The sequence below is a fragment of the Aethina tumida genome, chromosome 7, assembly GCF_024364675.1.
Source record: "Aethina tumida isolate Nest 87 chromosome 7, icAetTumi1.1, whole genome shotgun sequence".
Lineage (NCBI taxonomy): Eukaryota > Metazoa > Arthropoda > Insecta > Coleoptera > Nitidulidae > Aethina > Aethina tumida.
Genome location: NC_065441.1, coordinates 12,691,370 through 12,713,186, shown reverse-complemented (window position 1 = coordinate 12,713,186; position 21,817 = coordinate 12,691,370). Strand labels below are relative to the sequence as shown.

General features: G+C 31.4%; 7 protein-coding genes across 8 annotated transcripts in view; 3 read left to right on the top strand and 4 right to left on the bottom strand.

Annotated features, from left to right (window-relative positions):
* Positions 1-239: 239 nt before the first annotated feature.
* Positions 240-2,556, bottom strand: LOC109602292 (nuclear pore complex protein Nup50). Its single transcript, XM_020018634.2, has 3 exons — positions 2,218-2,556; positions 982-1,507; positions 240-845 (listed from the first exon to the last, which is right to left on the bottom strand). Exons 1-3 carry the CDS (start codon positions 2,368-2,370, stop codon positions 289-291), a joined length of 1,236 nt encoding a protein of 411 aa, XP_019874193.1. The 5' UTR covers positions 2,371-2,556; the 3' UTR covers positions 240-288.
* A 405-nt stretch (positions 2,557-2,961) lies between these two features.
* LOC109602290 (protein lin-9 homolog) lies at positions 2,962-5,621 on the bottom strand. 2 transcript variants are annotated; one of them, XM_020018630.2, is made up of 2 exons: positions 5,484-5,621; positions 2,962-5,136 (listed from the first exon to the last, which is right to left on the bottom strand). In XM_020018630.2, the coding sequence occupies exons 1-2, from the start codon at positions 5,500-5,502 to the stop codon at positions 3,338-3,340; spliced, it is 1,818 nt and encodes a 605-aa protein (XP_019874189.1). In that variant the 5' UTR covers positions 5,503-5,621; the 3' UTR covers positions 2,962-3,337. The 2 variants fall into 2 exon arrangements, with proteins under 2 accessions (XP_019874189.1, XP_019874191.1); XM_020018632.2 differs by lacking the exon at positions 5,484-5,621 and adding an exon at positions 5,370-5,450.
* A 126-nt stretch (positions 5,622-5,747) lies between these two features.
* LOC109602284 (nose resistant to fluoxetine protein 6-like) lies at positions 5,748-10,129 on the top strand. The gene is made up of 15 exons (XM_049969831.1): positions 5,748-6,023; positions 7,114-7,156; positions 7,216-7,423; positions 7,480-7,676; positions 7,730-7,962; positions 8,014-8,138; positions 8,193-8,404; positions 8,453-8,619; positions 8,671-8,839; positions 8,895-9,079; positions 9,137-9,257; positions 9,312-9,495; positions 9,546-9,688; positions 9,761-9,869; positions 9,926-10,129. Exons 2-15 carry the CDS (start codon positions 7,154-7,156, stop codon positions 10,069-10,071), a joined length of 2,202 nt encoding a protein of 733 aa, XP_049825788.1. The 5' UTR covers positions 5,748-6,023; positions 7,114-7,153; the 3' UTR covers positions 10,072-10,129.
* A 366-nt stretch (positions 10,130-10,495) lies between these two features.
* LOC109602296 (nose resistant to fluoxetine protein 6) lies at positions 10,496-13,398 on the top strand. The gene is made up of 13 exons (XM_020018638.2): positions 10,496-10,755; positions 10,810-10,952; positions 11,082-11,260; positions 11,334-11,410; positions 11,457-11,653; positions 11,709-11,869; positions 11,923-12,091; positions 12,143-12,327; positions 12,382-12,508; positions 12,566-12,773; positions 12,827-12,969; positions 13,019-13,130; positions 13,191-13,398. Exons 1-13 carry the CDS (start codon positions 10,590-10,592, stop codon positions 13,316-13,318), a joined length of 1,995 nt encoding a protein of 664 aa, XP_019874197.2. The 5' UTR covers positions 10,496-10,589; the 3' UTR covers positions 13,319-13,398.
* A 188-nt stretch (positions 13,399-13,586) lies between these two features.
* LOC109602293 (KIF-binding protein) lies at positions 13,587-15,761 on the bottom strand. The gene is made up of 4 exons (XM_020018635.2): positions 14,960-15,761; positions 14,727-14,908; positions 14,058-14,507; positions 13,587-14,009 (listed from the first exon to the last, which is right to left on the bottom strand). Exons 1-4 carry the CDS (start codon positions 15,691-15,693, stop codon positions 13,729-13,731), a joined length of 1,647 nt encoding a protein of 548 aa, XP_019874194.2. The 5' UTR covers positions 15,694-15,761; the 3' UTR covers positions 13,587-13,728.
* Positions 15,762-16,677: 916 nt separating this feature from the next.
* On the top strand, positions 16,678-20,949 carry LOC109602286 (protein argonaute-2). Its single transcript, XM_049969550.1, has 12 exons — positions 16,678-16,695; positions 17,045-17,158; positions 17,331-17,456; positions 17,509-17,592; positions 17,742-17,834; positions 17,885-18,130; positions 18,187-18,461; positions 18,514-18,897; positions 18,953-19,125; positions 19,183-19,377; positions 19,444-19,699; positions 19,755-20,949. Exons 2-12 carry the CDS (start codon positions 17,065-17,067, stop codon positions 20,856-20,858), a joined length of 3,030 nt encoding a protein of 1,009 aa, XP_049825507.1. The 5' UTR covers positions 16,678-16,695; positions 17,045-17,064; the 3' UTR covers positions 20,859-20,949.
* A 140-nt stretch (positions 20,950-21,089) lies between these two features.
* LOC109605225 (uncharacterized) overlaps positions 21,090-21,817 on the bottom strand; it is a 44,936-nt gene continuing 44,208 nt past the window's right edge. The window contains exon 4 of the mRNA XM_049969551.1: positions 21,090-21,660. The gene's annotated coding sequence lies outside the window, so the exon portion shown is untranslated. The remainder of the gene's footprint in view (positions 21,661-21,817) is intronic.

The following is a 21,817-nucleotide window of genomic DNA, read 5'->3' as shown; positions in this document are numbered from 1 at the left end:
ATTTATTCTTTTTTGGTTTATACGATAAGCAAAGACCACCATCCTATAAAGAAGAACCATTGTTAAAAACAAAATTTTATACAGGGTGTTGGTTATTTACGTTTAATTTTGTATATCCTTAATACATCAATAACATTTTGTTATTTTCAATGAATTACCATATATACTTAAATATAATTAAATTAATTTTAATTTTTATAAAAATAATATAAGGATAGGATAAAAGAAATGTCAACATATTAAAAATTAAACATAATTTATTGAGCGACGAAAATAAATTTAATAAAATCACTTTTTATGCTTCTGTAGAGTTTCTAACAGGTTGTCAGCATCTTCTGCCGTTTTCACTCTCAAAAGGACAGTGGTTGGAGGAGGCTTGCTGTCAGGTAAAGGCAAACACACTAACATTACATCTTTGTTACCTAACCTTTGAGTAGGAATGCTTTCTGATAGGATAAGATTGCACAACACATTTCCTAAATTCGTGTCCGCCCTCACGATCAGTTGTACTTTATCACTATCCTTTACATTTTTCAGAAACAGATTTCCCACACTGCCCGATCCGAATTTCCCGTCCTTTTTAATAAAAAGTTTACATTTGATGGTGTAAATGTGATCCTCTTCCATTACCGGATTATATTCCACTTTCGGCGGCTCATCTTCATCATCGTTCACACCATTTTTATCTGGCTCCTCATCTTTTTTTTCCGCTGGTTTTATTGCATTGCCAAAGTTAAAAGTGGGAGTACCGAAACTCAAATTTGTCGACGACGCTGTAGACACGGTACTTGCGAATGAGAAATTCTCTGAACCGCTTTTGGTTGTTGGTGCATTATTTGCTGAACCTGGAAAATACTTCTTCCGTAAGTTATTGTCGCAACAAAATGTGCAAATTCATAATAATATTTAGAAATAATAAAACTCTAAATAATTAAATTTAAATAGCTCTTGAACGTTTGGTGTTTAAAAGGAAAGCCTCACCAAAAGTAAACGTTGGTTTGGCTGTGGATGAACCAAAACTGAAGTTAGAAGCTGTTGAAGCTGGATTAGCTGGTGCAAAGGAAAATAGAGGAGCTTTATTTTCTGATTGATTTGTGGATTCATCTTCCGGTGGTTTTGTTCCATTGTCTTGGGGTGCATTTTCTTTATTTTTCCTGTCCTTCTCCAGCTGATCAAAATATTTCCTATAGTCCTTGAAAACCGGTTCCAGATCAATCATTGGATTTTCATTGACATGTTTGGTGATCCATTTGGCAACACTTTCGTTAAGACCCTTCAGTTTGGCAAAGTATTCATCAGGTTTCTTAACGCCTTCTTTCCCTTCAACGCTCGGAATACTGAACGACGGTGTATCCGATTTATCCGACTTCGGTGTGTCTTTTTCGATAGTACCGTTTGTTTTACTCAAATTCGACAAGAAATTAAAGTTTGGTGTGGTTGGTGTGGATGTTTTGCCAAATCCTGAGAAACCTGAGAATGCACTACCCTTTTTGTCGCCATCTCCATTCTGAAAAAAAAAATATTTTTTTTTAACGAAATGAAATTATATTAAATGCCTTTATTATATTTTGAAAGGAATATTATTTATGTTGCATTTAATGCAACTAATAAAATAAAAGAATTTTTGTACATATTTAATATATATGTAATTTCGTTTAATTCAAAATTTCAACCAAAAACATTTTATTAATTGTTAGTTATTCAAGATGACATCTGGCATACTAAATTTAATTAACACTGGGTTTTCAGTTTTAAAATGTCACCTACCCTTGTTATAATAGAATTATATAATAAACGTATTTATGAAGTAAAAATATATTTCTGATATAAGTAATTTGCTTAATGAAAAAATCATAAACTTGTCCATTTATAGAATTGTGAATCAACTAAAGAAAATCAAAGTATTTGAATGATTTTCTTCCTCTAAGCTTGGCAAACATTTTGCCAAACATTTCCCAATATTTACGAGGTTTATTTCGTATTATAATTTATAAAACCTGGCCGAAAAAATGTCTATTTTCGTGAAAATTTATGAAATTTTCCACTGGTTTATAGTAGCCTTGGACATTGGCACATTTTCTTATATTACGATTTTAACAAAATTTAGTGCTATTTTTCTGATATTCAATGAAATATTGAAACATTTTCAAACTAGTTAAGTAGATAATAAGTAGTATTGGCGAATGTGCACATTAAGTTAACCTAAATTTAACTCACACTAGAAATGGGATTTCGTCTTCTGGCAGTTTTAATTGTTCTAGTTTTTATTTGTTCTTCTGATGCTCTAGAAAACGTTCCAGCTTCTTCTCGTTCTTCTTCTCTATCCCAGTTATCATGGTTTAAATCACTAGTTGCACCTCTCTTAGCCATAAGTTCGGTTTTTGTAGGTTAGGAGGAATATTTTATTGCGATACTGTTAACGTGGACGTTGATTTATCTAATTTTTAGAACAGCACAAATCGTCACTTTTGATCTATCGAATCACTAGTATCTTGTTGTAAATAAAAAGTATTCCGCCAAAAACTGAAAAAATTTTGACAATTGTCATCTGTGACAGTGTTGCCATAAATAAAAATTTTCCTAACGGTTTTTTAATTGTTTAATATTAATTTGTAACAGCACCTCAACAGAGTTTACAAGTTCTCTTTTGTATATATCCTTGGACTAAATTACTTAAAACATTTTTTAACAAAAATCATTTTTTTGTTTCAAATACTTTACAAGATAAACTTTTAACACAAATGAAAAACTAGATTTTAGAAATGAAAAGTTGAATTCCGAAAAAATGGTTCATCTAAAACAAAATATTTAACAAATTAAAATAATATATATATATATATATATATATATATATATATATATATATATATATATATATTCCTATTTAAAAAAAGATTTTTTTTAAATAAAGTAATTTCTTTTAGAAAATAAAAACGGAATTGGAAAATAAGAAACAATTAATCCATTTGAAGTAATTTATTTATCCATTTATTTTTGTAAAAAGACCTCTCTTTTTAATTCAATATTTATGTTACACAATGTTTCACACAATAAAAATATTCTATTAACACTATAATAAACCCATTAGATATACAAATTTTATTTAATAAATACAAATTTACATTTACACTTTTAAAACCTTGCAAAGTGATATTCTTAAAATTATAATATAGAACATAGTATAAAGGAATAATAGATTGATTAAATCAATAAGATAGATAAATATGTGTATATTGCACAACTTACTGTTGCTAAAAACTAATATATATATATATATTACCGATGTAAATTAAAAGTACTCTTTCAATAAAAATACACAAAAAATGTACAATAAGAGTTAGATTTTTGAGACCAACGTCAATTTTTCCATATTTCCTTGTCCTAAACCGACTTCAATGTGTTTCATATGGACTTCAACACATCTTTGGAAAACCTGTTGATTGTTTGGACTCAATTTCATTTTAATTTGCTCTATTGTGCCTTGGAGCACCTGCAATTCATACGCATTCTGATCTGAATCAGCCAAACTCTTCACCTGCAACATTAATGCTGTGAAGTCTGTTATTAAATCTAAAATTGATTCATTTGTGACAGGATTTTTCTCAGGGCTCATAACTGTATTGTGTCTCTCAACAATTTCCGACGCTTGTTCTCTGCATTTTTCTCTAAGATGGGATGGCGCCAACATAGCTGCAACACTAGGTTCCAGTGCAATTTCATGACATAATTCCTGCATTTGTTCTAGGTACACTTGTAAATCAGTATTCAACTTCTCCAAATCTATGAGAGTGCTTGCGTAATTTTTTTCGAATATGTCCGGGATTTCTTGATTGAAAGATATTAACGTTTCCGCCTCTGTGTTCATGGCTTTCAACTGATTAATCCTGTTCTTTTTAACATTTAGAATCTTAGTAACCAACACCATTTTTTCCAACAACCTTGCTGGAAAGCCACCAATTTTACCTTCAGGTTGTGAAGTGAATTGAGGCTTATTCAGCATTGACCCAGACAACAAGGGATCATTTCTGATCTTCAAATTACTGTATACATTAGGACTTTTAATAACCGGCGTGTATGTTGTTAAACCATTCCTGGGCCGAAATTTGTTTTGAAAACTGGAAGTCGATATCGTATCAGGAGGTTCGTTCGAAAGTACTTCGTAATCGGGTACAGAATGCGTGCCCAAACTTTGTCTTTCAAACGTTATCCTGTAGGTGTTGTTCGATGTGTCCACAGCATCTATGCTCCCAGTGAATAATCCATCTTGTGGCTTCCTCAGTCGTGCCGTCACTTTAGTGCCTATGACCAACTGCATTGGAATTTCTGGCGGTAAGTCTTTAAAACTGGACATGTCAGTGGCCTTTCTCTGTTGCAGTGCCCGGATTTTTTTCCGTTTCTTCTCCAACTCCAGTCTCTCTTCATGAAAGAATGCCTGCGAACATCTCCTGGGTTTCCCCATCTCTCTCCTGATTTTTGTCCATTCTACTCTTGTAAGGAAACGCGTTTTGAGCTCTGGGAAAGACTCTTTTAAACAAATACTAAAGTCGTTCTCCCCCTCAAATAAACATCTGTCTATATTGCTGTAAAACCACTCATAACATACCCATTTGTGTGCTTTCGGTAGTTTTAACAAGTTTCTCAATCGTAAACCAATTTTCTGACCTATTTGCCTGTCAGGTGACTGCAGTGGTGGTGTAGTGGTAGGACGCGTTCTAATTTCTTTATAAGGTGTCCTTTTGGGTGTCATTGGTTTTACTTCTTTTTTAATAGGTGTGGGTGTTTTAATTTTTTTAGTGGGAGATGGTTTTTGTTTTTTGGCAGAGGGTACTCGATGATGTGGAGTATTAACAATATCGTCATCATAAAACAACTTATTTTTCTTTCGAATCCTTGCAGGCATACCTCTGGCATTAAGCACTTGTTTCGGTTGTGTGGGCTGTGGTTTTGGTTTTGGTTTTGTGCCGACCCTTTGCAATCCCAATGCTGCTGGCCCAAGTGTTGGTATCTCTTCCTCTGTTTCCATTTCGCTGTACTCGTCATCGTCCATTATCTCTTCCTTGACTTTGATCCCCTTGAGCTCTTGGCTGGACATTTTGTGCCCGTTCTTGAATTCCAAAAGAGCGACAGCTGACTCATCTAAAAACAAATAATAAAATTACTTTAAGGCGGTTTATGGTTTGAAAAATCGTTGTTGCCCCTCATTTTCACTTAGCTGATGAATAACATTTTGAATTTCACGGAAAAAACATTGGGGTTAGAATGTGAAGGAACAAATTTGAATTTGGCTACGGGCACCATTTTCAAATTTAAACCTGGCATTCCCACCAAAACAATTGAAAACCACTGACATATGCGGCCCAGTTACTAACCGACAATAGGACCTATAGATATAGAAAGGTGTAGAATTTATATTTTTATCAACAATGGTTTAAATAATCGTTTAATTACTACGGAAACATTTAAAAATGATTGCATTAACTTACTTTCAAGTTCATCCGCCATATTGACGTCGATTAAATTGCATTATGGGTATAGCTGGGTTGACAAGTTGTCCCGTTCACCATTTCCCCGACTCAATTAAACGTTTTTATCTATCAAAATATTAAAATATTCATAACTTATAATGCATGCTAACTTTAATAAAACCATAACTAGCTATTTACCAAAAACATAATTAACCTACATTTATGTCTAAAGTGAATTTTTAAATAGTGTTTACTAAATCTGGCAACCTCAGGTATCGTTGAATTGCGCCTAGCGCCAGTTATTAAAAATAGTTCCCTAATTTTTCCAGAATTTTGTTCCCTTGTTCGGTATTACATCGACCATTTAACGTGAACAAAACTTGCAGACAAATTCCAAAACTCAAATAAAGATGTTATTAAGCGTCATTACGAAAATTCAACAACAGCGCATGCCATCTGCAATACCGCCGACATAAACAATTGAATATGAAATCGATTCCGTATTTGGATTATTTTCCAGCGTCGTACAGTCACTTGATAATGATTATTTATCGAATGGTTCGATAGATATTGTTTATACAGTTCAAAACTAGTACGATTGCGATCGAAACGTTTACGTACGCCTCGATATTTCAAATTGATTTCTGTGCGTTGCTACGCGTTGTGCCGCATCTGCGTGTTAAGGACAATTTATGCATTTGTTTATTGATGTTATTCTTTCACATCATCTAACTTTTTTTATTTCAAAAAATTTTATTACACTTATTAAATTATTGAATAGTTAAATCAATCATAAGTAAATCACATTATTTTAAGTGTATTTTAAAATTTTATTGGTTTGAAAATAAAGAATTAAAAGAAAAAGTCTTGTTTCATTATAATTGTGCATATTTACTTTGTATTTTTAATATTTTCAAAATTGAATTTTTGTCTAATTTAAATATGATTTTTTTAATAAAAGGAGTCCCAAAGTAATTTTAAATATTGAAACCTTGAACAATTCTAGTAATAAGTCCTATTTTAATTTATTTTCTAAATTTTAAAAAATTAATTTATAGTTATTTCATTGTTCCTAGAAATTAATGTACGACAACAGAAATAATTGATCATTATTCATTTTTCCTTTATTTTAACCTAAAAAACAATAAATTCTATATATAAAATGGAAATATAAATTAATGAGTTTTATTTAATATTAAATATTTCCATCTCTATTACGAATTACAATCTCATACCGTCTGTTCATATTCAAAATCAGCGTCGCAATTTCCTTTTGATCTAAATTATCAAAAATTTCGATGACAAAGGACGCTCAATGTTCTCCCAAGTTCTTGGGATGGTTGGAATGGTCCCTTAATCAACTTCCAAGCACGTCCCACCTATGTTCGATGGAGTTGCATTAGTAAATTGTTAATTACGGATTTTCTATTAAAAAAAATAGATGCTACATTAATTTTTTGAGTCACATTTTCAAATTTTAGGGTTGAGAATTCATCATACTAGTGGTATTCAGAAACTTAATTATGTTTTATATATAAAGTAAGATCAAAATTTAATGTATTTTTTTTCGTGTCACCACAACTTTATATTTTGTGTTTTCAATTTACGTATCTATTTTCAAACAGACACAATTATTTCAAATTTTTAGCTTTCCACAATTAGCCGATATATTTAATTGGTTATTGATAATGGTAAGTTATCAGTGTTTACCGCTTCGGAGTCAATTTTAAAGTTTTGTTCTACTCACCAGGTACAAATAATTATGTGGAAGAAGAAAATATATGTACTAATTTTAGTAGCATTATATTTTAATTATAATTCTGGATATAATGTCCTGGATTTTATCAAAAAAAAGGTGGACTTAGTTATTGATGCGGCTGGTGGAAACACAGAATGTGCCCATCATCTGAAGCTTGTCATGACCGATTTAGTGAAGAAAAAAAATTGGGCTCTTGACAGTAAGTTATCACATAAATATATTTCAAATTAAAAATTAATTATTGTTAATTTCAAGTGTTGGATGCAAGTGCAAAACTGCAACCAGGACTATTATATGGAAATTTGTATCAGTACGGGAACTTTGACCAGTGCCTCGGCATTGAAGAAGTTAAAATAAATGATACAGTCATTAAAGGAAAATATTGTACGGTTCTGGTGTTGCCCAGTTTCAAAATTAAGAACGATTTTAGCTTTTTACTAGATGTTAGAAAAGTAAGTTAAAATATATTGTCATAGAGAGATGTATTATTTAAACATATTCGCAGGTTGTTGATCACAGAGGTATTTATACAAGCTATCACGTAACCGATATACTTTCATTAATAAAAGTAAATTACGGAATTTGTATACCTATGTCGTGTTCGATAAGTACGTTACAAGATATTTGGAATTATTTAGAAAATATGTTTGCTTTGCCGTTACATATGGACTTTTTCGATTTTGCATGTAGATATAAGGACAAACCAATTGATCCTCTTCCAATAGATAAACCTGTTTAGTAAGTTAACGTGAAATGGCGCAATCGCAAATTAGAATAATTTGATTCTAGCTTCTTTTTTGCATTTATTGGGGCCATTATAATGTTAAGCACAATTTATGATATCACAATTCATCAGAAGAAATTTCAAAAGCAAGAAAATAAAGAAACTGCAGATAATAAAGCAAAGGCTACAGGTGCAGTTTAATATTTTATTTTATTATAAGATTATTTATAATTTTATTTTTTAGCACAATTACTTACACCAGATGATAATATTTACATGTGCTTTTCCTTGTACTCTAATATTAAATCATTATTTAAAGACAAAGGCTTTGAAGATTCATCCTTTCTATCTTGCTTAAATGGAATGAAAGTACTGAGCATGTATTGGATTATACATGGGCATAGAGTAGCTGCAAATCTTTTTGCTGGAAGCATTAACGGTTTTGAGTTGCAGGACGTAAATATTAATATCATAAATTAACTAAAATAATTGGCAGGTTTTTAGTGGAGGTCGAAGTTTTATAACACTTATCTCATGGGAGCATCATATTCTGTTGATACTTTCTTGGCCCTGAGTGGATTACTGTTGGTGTTTACGTTTCTGAAGATAAGATCAGCTAATCCCGACCAACCTTTTTCATATTTAGGATTTTATTTGTATAGATTTTTGAGGTTTGTGAAACTATAAAATTACTACGATTTATACGTAATTGTTGTCTCTAGATTAACACCAGGATTATTGGCGATGTTATTGTTTTATTTAAGTGGGTTAAAGTTGATAGCTGATGGTCCATTGTGGCCTCTTATTATTAAAAAAGTTATAATCGGTTGTTCAAGAACATGGTGGGCCACTTTGTTTTTTATGACCAATTGGATGGATTTAACTTTCCAGGTAAAAAAGAAAATTGACAAATTAAATAAAATCCTAAATATCTTAAATGTTTTAGTGTATTGAACAGTCTTGGTACTTGGCTGTTGACTCCCAACTGTACTTTTTATCACCAATTATTTTATTGAACATTATTAAACATCCTAAAAAAGTTATAGGCGGAATGATCGTAACCATGATTGTTTCATCAATTTATGTCTACATTATTACAGTAAAAAATGAATATGGAGCAGTTTATTTTGAGTAACGCAAATTAATTTCATTATTAACGAAACCCAGCGCTAACTGATAAATTTTTAGAGGAAATAAGGATTACCATGAGTATATTTATCAGCCAACATATATTAGAATAGTAGCATGGCTAGTGGGAATAATTTTTGGGTACTACCTCTTTATCAAGAGTAAAATTCAAATTTCTAGAGTAATTCAAGTTGTATTAAAATTGATTTTACCAATTTTCATGATTGTATTACAGGTTGCAATGTATATACTTTGGGGAGTGTCATTGAGTGTAATGGTGGCAATACAATTGGCCCATTTAAGTTTCACCAGATACGAATACAGTCCTTACAGATCCGGTATTTTTAATGCTACCACACGGATAATTTGGTCGATGGCAGTCTGCACGATTGTATACCTTTGTGCTACTGGTTATGGAGGTTAAGCAAAAAATACTTATCTGAAAAAGTATAATAGATTTAGTTTTTAGGTTGGGTCAATACGTTTTTATCTGCAAACTTCTTCAAAATTTCCGCTAAACTTACATACAGTATGTATTTAACTCATTTAGGTGTTGTTGCCTATATGGTGGGAAGCAGGAGGACTCCGGAACACTTTTCCACATTTAAGGGTGTATGTGAATATTAAATTATACACAATTGTTTAAAAAATATTATCAGATTTTACTAATATGTATATTTATAGATTCATGATCTTTTTGGAGATTTAGCTTTGGTTTACGTTACGTCAACAATAATGTGCCTTTCGTTTGAACTTCCAATGATTAAAATAGCTAAACTTATCTTCAAAAAAAGTAAGACTTATTCTGGCAGTTTAGTATAACGTATTTACTAATTAATTAATTTTCAGACAAACTTAACACCAAGAGGCAATCAATAGGTACTAACACATCACAAGGCATTAAGACTAGATATGTTGTAAGCGTAGTTTCTCTTGAAGATTTGAAAGCTAAGAAGTATGAAGATGGAAATTCAAAGAAATTAAAACATTTGTAACGTTAGTATAATATTACATAAAAATGATAATTTTAGTAATTTATGTTATAAAATTAAATAGTAGTTTATTATTATTATTATTTTAATCATTTAATTTACAGATAATTCCAGTAATTGAATTGTATTATATTATTATTTCAATATTAATGTATTACGTTAGTTTAAAAAATGGAATCCAAATATCTATTACATATTATGTATATTTTAATTTTTATTTAAATAATTATATTTTATTATAATACGACTTATTATATTACATATATTCAAAGCATTAGCTTAAGAATTTAAGTAGTATTTCTCAAAACTAAATAAACGTCATGTTTATAGATGATTATTATGAACATTTGCACTGATAAAAATAATTTAAAAGTTAGTGTTTTAATTAACATTGGTGAGACAAGATGTTGCTAAACACTTCTTTCGTTTTAATTTTTTTCTGTTCATTGCAAATTGTTAGTTCTCAAATTATAACTAATACAGGTTTAGAATCTAATCATAGTCTTGAGACTCTTTTAAGTATGGTGCCGACTTCAGAATCATATAAAATATTATTGAAGTTATTGGGGAGTATTCGACAAATACAAGATGATATTAAGCAACATTTGAATGATAATTTGTGTTATAATCAGCTTTATAAAGTAATAAATTTTGATATGAGTTCTTCAGAGAGATGGATTTTAGAAAGTAGGTAATTATTGAACAAAACTTCTATTAAAATTTATGTATATGGGTATTCAGTGTTGGACGCAACAGCTAAACCACAGTCTGGCCTTTTGTACGGGAATGTGATGCATCTAGGGAATTATGACGAATGCTTATCAATATCAGAAGGAGAAGTACAAGGGAAGTATTGTACTGTCTTTTTAGGAGCAAGTACACAGGTAAATTAATATTAATATCTTTATAATTTGGTAACGATAAGAATTTTGTGGCAAATATAAAAAAGTAATTAAGTTAGTGAGTAAAACTAAGTAACTAAGTAAAATTAAGTATATTATGTATATTTTTAGATTCTTACTACGACCTGGGGTGTCTGTTTACCATCAAGTTGTAATGAATCTTTAATTCAGCCATTGTTTGACCGAATTCACGAATCACAATTATTGCCATTTCCTTTAACAATCTCTAATGATTTTTGCAAGTCCAACGTGGATGCAGAACCATTATTAAGTGGCAACATCATTGGAATGTACGTCCAATATTTGGTCCTAGTAAAACATTATTATACTTATGTCACTTAAACTACGTTTAATTTTTTGTAGATGTGTGTTTGCTTTCTTTGGAATCTTGATGGTAGCTGCTACATTCGTAGATTATTTTATGAATTTAAAATCTAAAGGTAATTCCTCATATTTTTTTTAACGCAATATAACTGATATTTTTAGAAAACACTAGAATTCGTATTCTTTTATCGTTTTCAATATATACAAACGGCAAAAAAATATTTAAGACTAAAACCAACGACGGAACAATGGGCTGTTTAAATGGATTAAGAGTGATAAGTATGGCATGGATCCTATTTGCACATGGGCATTTGTTTGCATTTTTCGTGCCGTCAATAAACATGATTACTCTTCCAGACGTAAGAAATATTTTCTATAAACTTTATAGCTTTTATAACGTCTTTTTTTTGATAGTTTGTTAAAGCATGGTTTGGAGCCACTATTACGTCTGCCTCTATGGCTGTTGACACATTTTTTGTCATTAGTGGTTTATTGGTGGTTTATTTATATCTCAAGACCTTTGAAAAAACTGGAAAAATGTCACTGATGATGTTTTATATACATAGGATACTAAGGTTTGAACAACTACTTTCCATTGTCACAGCCAGAATTGACTGAAATATTTTAGATTGACACCCTCACTAATAATGGTCATTATTTTGTCAACATTTATTTTGCGACCAACAGGTTCTGGACCATTTTATAATTTAGTATTGAATATGATAGAAACTTCTTGTAAAGATAATTGGTGGGTCACTCTTATTTATTTACAGAATTATATTCATCCAAAGGAGATGGTAATTGAATGTTTTATTGTATTTTTGTGGTCTGAATAATTTTTATTTTAGTGTATTGCTCATAGTTGGTACTTAGCCGTTGATACACAACTATATTTCTTAGCACCTATTTTGATAATTGGTTTGATTCGTTGGCCAAAGAAAACGTTAGTGACATCTGTAATAATTCTGCTATTGTCTTGTATTTTTAGTTTCACTTTCACGTGGACTAATAATTACGTAGCAGCCTTTTTCAAGTAAGTAGTTATCTAAATTATAATATTATAATACTACTGCACCAATATTTGTAGTATGAACTCTGATATCATGAAAGATATTTATACTCCGACTCATGTAAGATGTACACCATGGATTGTTGGAGCAATCTTTGGATATTTACTCTTCAAACTCAAAGATAAACAGATTAAATTAACAACTGTAAGAATTTTAGTTCATTTATTTCTTGTACAATTTACACATTTTTATTAATTTAAGACTGTAGTTACTACATTGTGGTGTATAACTTTTCTCATCATGTTTGGGATAGTTGTTCACCACAAGCAGCTTTCCGAAGCCGAACTGAAAGCCACAACAGAAACAATGGGTGAACAAATATCTTCATCGTTTTATAATGGATTTGACAGACCAATATGGGCAATTGCCATTTGTTGTTTGATCTTTCTTTGTGTCCATGGATATGGCGGTAAATTTATTTAACAATGTATGTTTTAAATATTTAAATTAAGTGTGTTTAAGGTGTGATCAACACAATACTATCCGCACCAATATTCAATGTTCTCATTAGAGTTAATTACAGCATGTACCTTTTACACATGATTATATTATTTTATATTTATGGCCAGAAAAGAACTCCAGAATACTTTGGCATAGAGTTCAAGGTAATAAAATGAACATTTTTAACTTCCATAACTTACAATGTTGTTTAAGTTAATCGAGTGTTTCGGAATATTTACAATTACTTTATTCATTTCGATTCTATGGACTTTGGCTTTTGAGTCACCAATTGTTGCATTGGAAAAAATTATATTTTCAAAGAAGGGTAAGTTATAAATATTATAATAACTATTTTAATGTTACAGTAATAATGGTTTACTTTTAGAACACAAAAGTCATAGAAATGGAACGTCACATTTAGAGAATAACATGATAAATTCCAAACCTGGTGATTTTTCTACTAATATTTATATTGTCGGCAACTACAAGAAAAATGAAAATGTATGTATTTAATAATAATAGTATTTTTTATGTAATTTAAGGTTATATTTTTATAAAATTAGTTTAATTAATAAAACTTACTTCTGATAAAACTTCCAGTATATTATTTTTTGTCTAAATTTTATTTAGGCATTATTTTATTTAAATTATAATTTAAATTAATAAATAATTAAATGTAGGTTAAGTTAATGTTTACCAGACAAAAAAACTTTGTTGAAGTTAAAATTATTTTTACATGTTCTAAATAGTAATCCATAATTAGTGGAAAATTAATTGCGAGAGAGTGATGAGGCAAATTATTGTCTCCAGAAATATTTTTATTAATGAGAAATATGACAACATATAATCAAAACAGGCTCATAATAACTACAAATTTACAAATTAAACAAAAAATGTAGGTACGCATGAAAATTGTGGAAAAATTACTTGTCGATTTCATCAGTAACAGCGGTCAGGGAATTGTTGCCCTCCAATTCGATTTTTGATGTCTTTTCTTCGACATTGATTTTTGGAATATCTCCTTGAGAGGAACACTTTTTAGGCAAGTGCTCTTCAACAACCATCACATTTTTTATTTCGGGATTCTCATAAACAGTCACCAAATCCATGCCGTTTAATATTTCACTAACTTCTTCCAATTTTTTGTGAATTGCCGAAACTGCTGCCACACGTTTTTTGATGTTCTCAGAAGAAGAGGACATTTCTAAAAAAACTTTTTTATTTACCAGTTGGTTAGAACCAAAATACTTACTCTCAGACTGATGCAGTCTTTTTAAATTAATGGTCATTAGATCAATTTGTACTTCGGCCATTTCACGCAACAGATCAACACTTATAGAAATGTAACTATTGGGTCTAATTTCTCTTAAACATTCGCACAGGTTTTCCAAAGAGTCGGACCTTGTTCTTTGCACGGTGTATTGAAAATCTAAATCGGTTTCAAAAAATGATAAATGTTTGTACACCTCGCTGAGATCCAGTACAGCGTTAATGAACTCGCTTGGGAAATCTCTAAGATTGTAGTATAGTTGGATTCTCTGTATCCACTTGTTTACGTACTGAGCCATCCTTCTGGCTTGGGCAGTCGTGGTGATTTGAGAGGCTGGTATTTGTAAAATTTTTACGTCGATTCCGTCGAATTCAAAAGACTCAGGTAGGGGCTCCTCGGGAGATATTCCCTCATCAAAATTGGGAGTAAAATCTGAAAATAATTTCGTTTAACCAATGTTGTAAAAAATATTACATAATAATATCATTATATATTATTGTGCTATTTAATTGGCATGTTTCAATGGCAGAGATTACAAAGTTAACTTGTTTATACTGATTACCTTGAACTGATATAAGGTATTATAAAATTAGAAGATTGATAAATCATGTAAACAATGTTATTTATCAAATTTGAGAAAAATAAACTTACTCGAAAATCCTGAATAATAAGCGTTTTCCATCATCATCTTTTTGCTCATACTAAATAGATGCATGGCATAACTCATGAAACTTTTGGATAATTCAGCTTGTCCCTTTAAAATTTCATTGGATTCATTGGTATCAGCTGGTTCTACGTGATCTAAAAGAGTCTGTGCGGCACTAAGATGATATCTAAAAATTTAACTATTAAATTCAAAATATTTAAGAAGTATTTTTACACACCTAGCATGTACCCATTGACATTGAGTTAAGAATAAAGAAGCGAGTCGACAACATTTCGATGTCCACTGTAGAATATCAAAATCTTGATACTCCAACAATCGTTGTAGTGTTTTATGTTGCATGGCAGTGTGTGAATCGTACAAGCCTAACTTGCCATAAATCCAACTTAAGATTTGCATGTTGTTGACCATAAGCTTGTTGAACTTATAATCCACGTAAGTCTGATCAGTTTCTACGTCATTAAACAAATCTTCGGTGTTGAAGAGGATCGGAGTCTCGATGTCTTCTTCAAGCACTTTCTCCAACAATTCTTTGGCTTTTTCAGTGTCACCTTTTCTAGAGAGGGAATAAGATAAATGATTAATGATCTTCAAATACAAAAATGTCATTTTCGGATTCTTTGCAAAATGTTCAATGATGTTCAAAGCATTGATTAATACATCTTGTGTCTTATCCAACATTTCACTGTTCAAGTATATTTTAGCTTTTTCATATAAAATCGATGCTTTCATCGAGAGCAGCCGTATGAAGTCGTCCGAACCAGTTTCAACCTTTGGTAGATGTTCATCAATGGTCTCTATAATGTTTTCAACATTTTTTTCCCAATTGTCTCCGGATATGTTTGAGTCGCCCGATTGTTGGTTTTCGTTGTCCTTTTTATTGTATTTCGGACATTTTATCAGATTATTGAATAGAACTTTGAGATTATTTAGCACTTCTGGCATTAAAGCCATTTTAATAATTTTTCTAAATAAATGCAATGAAAAACGATTCAAAAAGAGTAAATGTCACCATAATTTTTGGCAAATAACTAAATAATGTCAACTGCATTTGTTAATTTAGGAGGCTTTGTTGTCAAATCAATATGTCAAACTTTGACAGAAGATAGTAGAGTTAAAAGAAGACATAAAATTAGTTGCGTGAATAGTGTGAAGTGTGTGTGTGTGAATATATCAGGTGATTTATTGAAATCAACTTTGTTATTATATTTATTAATATAGGCAATATTTGATAGTCTTGGGTTTGTTTCTATGATATCAAGAAACTGAAAATTTATTGTTTGAATAAATAGCAGCCGTTTTAGATTGCGACATTATTCATATTATTTTAACTCTTTAATTGTGTAGTGAAATATTGTAAAGTAGATGCTAACAAAGTAAAGGGAATAAATATTTGATGTCCATAAAAATTCTATTCTTAATATTGATTTTTTTTTCAAGGACTTGTTTCACATAAATAAAATAAAAAAATAAATAGTATTTATCTAATTTAATTTATTAAAAAATTATTGTATTTCTTTATTGGAGTTGATAATAGTGAATAAACTAATTCCAACATTAATAATTGTTAAATTTATATTTAGTTTTAAACTACTTAGAATAAATCAAGTCGACAATGTCATAAGTTTGACATTGTTCTCATGGAAATATACTAATAATAATAATCACATTAAACTAAACTCGTAAGTCGATTACACGAAGGAACTTTAAGAATGATATACTCTAGAAGATACAAAGCCAGAAGTCAGGAAATTCTTCAATATTTTCTTTAGGATTTTCTTCATTGTATATTTCAACTTTCCGTATTGAGTTAAGCTTCATCGTTGCCTAAGGCGTTGAAGAATATTAAACATACAATGAAGAAGTTGTTAAAAAGGCGATGAAGGGATTGCTGAAGTCTGACTTTGTATCTTCCAGAAAGTATCATTTTTAAAAGGAATTTGATTGTGAAGTTGGGTAAGTTAATTAATATAGAACACTGGGGTCAAGAAGTAAAATTGTTCAATCAAGTGGCCAGGGTACAGTCTTATGTGTCCATGGTAACTCCGACTAGTTAGTTTGTCTATAAGATATTCAGGGTAGATGTGACCTTATAACAAATTAACAATAACCAGTGAACAAATTTGCTATGAATATTTTGTGGATGCTTAATAATATTTAAGTAGTGTTGCGTTGTGCTGCTAAGTATCAGGAATATAAGGTTATAGTTTAGCAAAAATATCAGTTGTCATATAAGTGACATATCTATATAATATATATCTATAAGGGCAAGTTTTATAAAATCTATTAAATCTATTTTTATCAGGTTTTGTACATCAAGCTTCTATGATGAATCCTTCAACTTCAGGGGGTAACAGTACTCGCAAGAAGAGGGGTAAACGAGGACGTGGCAAACCGAAACAATTGTTCCAAGATGAAGGTAAGTTAATGTCAAACTGACAATTTATAAACAAATTGAAAAAAAAGTTCATAAGTCAAAGGAAAACTTATATTATATTTTTACAAAAAGAGGTTCTGATGTTAAGCCAACCTAATTTGAATTGGAACATGAATCTCGCTTATCTTAAGATTGAAATTAGTTCAATTTTTAGAATTTGAGTTTGGCCTGGGTGACCATCAAGACGAAAACGATCAGATGAATGGTCAATGTGAAAGTGGGGATGTTGAAAAGGTTTCAAAAGAGCAGCATATATCGCTTTTAAGAGAGGCAGTTCCCGGTAAGTGACTAAACAATTATTATTTAAAATTGTTATCAGTTTCTATTTTTAGACCACAACAAACAGGCGTATCTTCAATATGAAACTGAAAATGTTGGGGATGGACACAAATCACCCTTGAAAGAGACATTTCCTGGTAAGGGATCAACGATTTTTATTTAACTAAATTATCACAAGAATAGTTTTAGATTTATTTGTTAACAAAAACTTTTTTGAAGGTTGTTTAGGTCAGCTGAATATATATTAAAAAATATATGTAAATAATTAAGTTACTTTTAAATTTAGATATAAATCAACCATTGAGTTTTGAAGAAGAGTCTTGGGAAGTAGTTCCAGGAAAGAAAAAGGGAAAGAGGAGTTTGGACAAGACTAAACAAGGTCAGCTGATTTGAGTAATAAAGAAACATAACTTCATATATTTATTTCAGAGGCGTCTTCGTGGCCAGGTCCGGAACCTGTAATTAATAAAATACCCGAAAATATGGAAAAAGAACTTTGCCAAATGAACTTGAACACAGCCGTGGAACAAGTGGAAATTTCAGAGGATGATAAAGAACAAAGTTTACAACAAGCAGTTGAAACTGAAAGAGACAGAATTCAGCGGGAGAGGGAGCAAATTGAAAGAGAATTTTCCAATATGCAACTTAGTAAAACTTTCAAACCGATTATTCCAGGTAAACGTATATTTCACATCATCCGTACAAAGACATTCATATATATTTTCTATTAGGTAAAATTGGACAATCTATTATGTTGGAGTCCAACCACATACCACTAAAAATTGGTTGCTTACAAGTAGCTTATCACTATGACGTGACAATCACCCCAGATATGCCAAAAATTATTCTACCAATAGTCTTTGAAAAGTTTCGTCATCAGCAATTTCCGGAGAGAAATCCGGCGTTTGATGGACGAAAGAACATGTATACACCAAGGGAGATGCCCTGGTCGAAAATTAGTGGTGAAGTCACTTTAGCAGTGGAAGGGACCGATAAAACATACAAGGTTTATTAAAATTTTGTATACATTTTCAACCAGTTAATCATTGGTTTTTTAGATAGACATCAAATATGCGAGTTTCGTGAATTTAAATCCGTTACATGATTTAACTGCTGAGCGCCAGTCTCCCACTTCAGCCTTAACTGTGATTGACATAGTTTTGAGAGCGGCTGCCTCAAAACATTGTTGTGTGGTTGGGAGAAGTTTCTTTACGAAACCACAAGGTCGAACGATAGATCTTGGTAACGGTATGGAAATGTACGAAGGATTCTACCAATCGGCCATAAGAGGTGGAAAATTATTATTGAATGTAGATGTGGCACATAAAGCTTTTCCAAAAGCTCAGTCCGTTGTATCGGCTATTGAAAATGTTTGCAAGATACCAGGACAAGATTTTTCTCTAAATAAACCTTTAAGTCCAATTCAATTTGCTTCGTTTCAGGTGAGCTTATAATCACTTAAAATATTTGTATTTAATAATTTGCACATTGTTTAAGAAATATATACGAAACTTAAAAATTGTGTATGAGATCCCAGGCCAGCCCAATAGCAAAAGATTTTACCGCGTTAATGGATGTGATGATCCTCCCAGATATAAAACATTTGAAACTACCACGGGAAGCTTAACAATCGAAACTTATTTCCAAAGAGACAAAGGATACAGCCTACTGTAATTATTTCAAATATAGACACACAAACAGATAAAATTAACTTATTATTTTTATAGTTATCCATTTATGCCCACTTTATGGGTTGGGTCGAAGGCACGAGAAAATAGGATCTTGTTGCCCGTAGAATGTTGTATAATACCTAAAAACCAGGCGGTCAATAGAAAAATGACAGACAATCAGACGACGGAAATGATCAGAAGTGCTACAACACGCCCCCTTAAACGCAAAGAGAAAATAAGAGCTGGCGTATCGTGAGTTTCAAATTCAGAAAATCATTTACACTAACGTTAAAGTAATACCATTGAATTGAATTTCAGCACTGCGAATTACAATATAGATCCAGTGGTCAAAGAATTTGGATTCTTTGTTGGTGATAAATTTGAACAGGTGAATGGACGCGTCCTACAACCACCGGTACTTCGTTACTACAACAGGAAGGAAGCCTTCGTGACCAATGGATGTTGGTCGTCTGAAAACGTACAATTTGAGTCACCTGCTCAAATTCGTAAGTGGACTATTGTATGGACTGATCAAAATGAGCCGCCGACTCAATTGGAGAGATTGGCTCTTTTGGTAAACAAATTGGCACAACTCTAGTAAGCAAATTAATATTATTTCGACATTTCAGTTATACCAACTGGCGAAGAAAAATGGAATGAACATAGGAACAATAACTAAACCATTCCAATGTGCTGGTTCAACATTAAGGGATCTCACAAACTATTTTCAAAAGAACAGAAACTTTGACATCATTTTTGTCATAGTCACCAAGACTTACTCAGTTGTTAAGAAGGCGGCAGAAGTGAACGTTGGATGTTTAACACAGTGTATTCATTCCAGAACGTTACCAAAACTGAATAATAAAATGGTTTCAAATATTTTATTGAAAGTCAATAGTAAAATGAGCGGAATTAATCATAGTTTGGCTAACAAACCGGCTATTTTCAATAAACCGTGCATGATTATGGGTGCTGATGTCACCCACCCTACTCCAGAAGCCCAAAATGTTCCAAGTGTAGCGGCGGTGGTAGCTTCCCATGATCCAAATGGGTGTAAATATAATATATGCTGGAGATTACATAAGCCGAAGGAAGAAGTGATAGTTGATTTAAAACAGATAGCAAAAGAGCAATTGCTGTTTTTTTATCGAGAAAATAATGGACAGAAACCACACAGCATAATATTTTTCAGAGACGGAGTCAGTGAAGGACAATTTAATGCGGTACATAATAAAGAAATTATTGCTTTACAAGGAGCTTGCAGAGAAATGGAACATGGTTATGAACCAAAAATAACATTTATTGTCGTGCAAAAACGCCACCACACCCGATTGTTCCCATTAAGTTTTGCTTTGAACGACGGTAACGTTCCGGCTGGCACTTGTGTGGACCACACCATTTCGAATCCTTGCATGAAGGAGTTCTTTTTGGTTTCACATTCCAGTATTCAGGGTGTTGCAAAGCCCACCAAGTATTGCACGCTTTGGGACGATAATGAATTTTCCAACGATGAACTGGAACAACTGGCTTACTTTTTGTGCCACATGTTTAGTAGATGTAATCGGTCAGTGAGTTACCCTGCACCCACGTATTATGCCCATTTAGCTGCTGCCAGGACCAAGGTTTATTTGGATAACAATAATGATCTTAATTTGAATAACTTGGAAATGGAATTATCAAATCATAGCATTAAGGATCGCATACGCAAGGAATTTCCTATGTTTTTTGTTTAACCAATTTTCAATTGCTAGGCTAAGTTATTACTTTGTTCGAAAGTTAAGTTTTATCCACTTTTATAATCAATAAAATGTTGATAACCTTTTAGTTATTTCTTTAGTATTAACTATGGTTCACAAGAGTTTATGGTTGTTAAAAGATGATAAAATTCTTTCAATTGACTGTCAATGCTTTTGTAATGTTATTTTTTGAAATTGTTAATATTACAATTTTGGATTAAATAAAAGTTCTGTTCATGAAATAAAATGTTTTATTCATTTAATATTACATTAATTCAGTCCTGATTAGCAAATTATTTCCAATTTTATTCTATCATTAAATTACACATTAAACACTAAATTAAGTATACATCATGGTAATTTTTACACTAAATACACATATAAAACAAAAACAAAATAAAATTAGTGCAAGAAATGTATCACAAGAAAAAGTAACATGAATCCAAGCAAATTAAACCACCCCATGTTGTTTTCACATCATGCATTATGTAAATCGTTTATGGTTAAAATAAATAGTAGTTAAGTGGGTTTAATTTGAACGGATCCAATTTGAATGGCTCGCATGGAGCCCTACTCACAACTTATTATACTAATTCGACTATTTGACGTGCCACGTACACACATGTCTTCCTGCAAGAAAACAAAATCTACATATGTAAACGATGTTCTGCGCCTCGTAGAAATTCAGTAGACGATCCGCCAATGTTGTTCTTTGGGCTACGCGCTCTGAATTCGGAAACACTTAAATGGAATATTGGGATTCACGTTTGGACAGGTCTATCCGGGTCGCAGTCCACATCTAAAATTGAAAACAAACATGTCTGTAATAAATTTCTAAAAAGTCCACATTTTTGTAGTACCTATAATGGTACCACTTCTTTTAAATTTAAAGAATGTCAAACATTATTTTCTAAACAATCCTAATGTCTTTCATTTTTTATTTTTAATCATCGAGC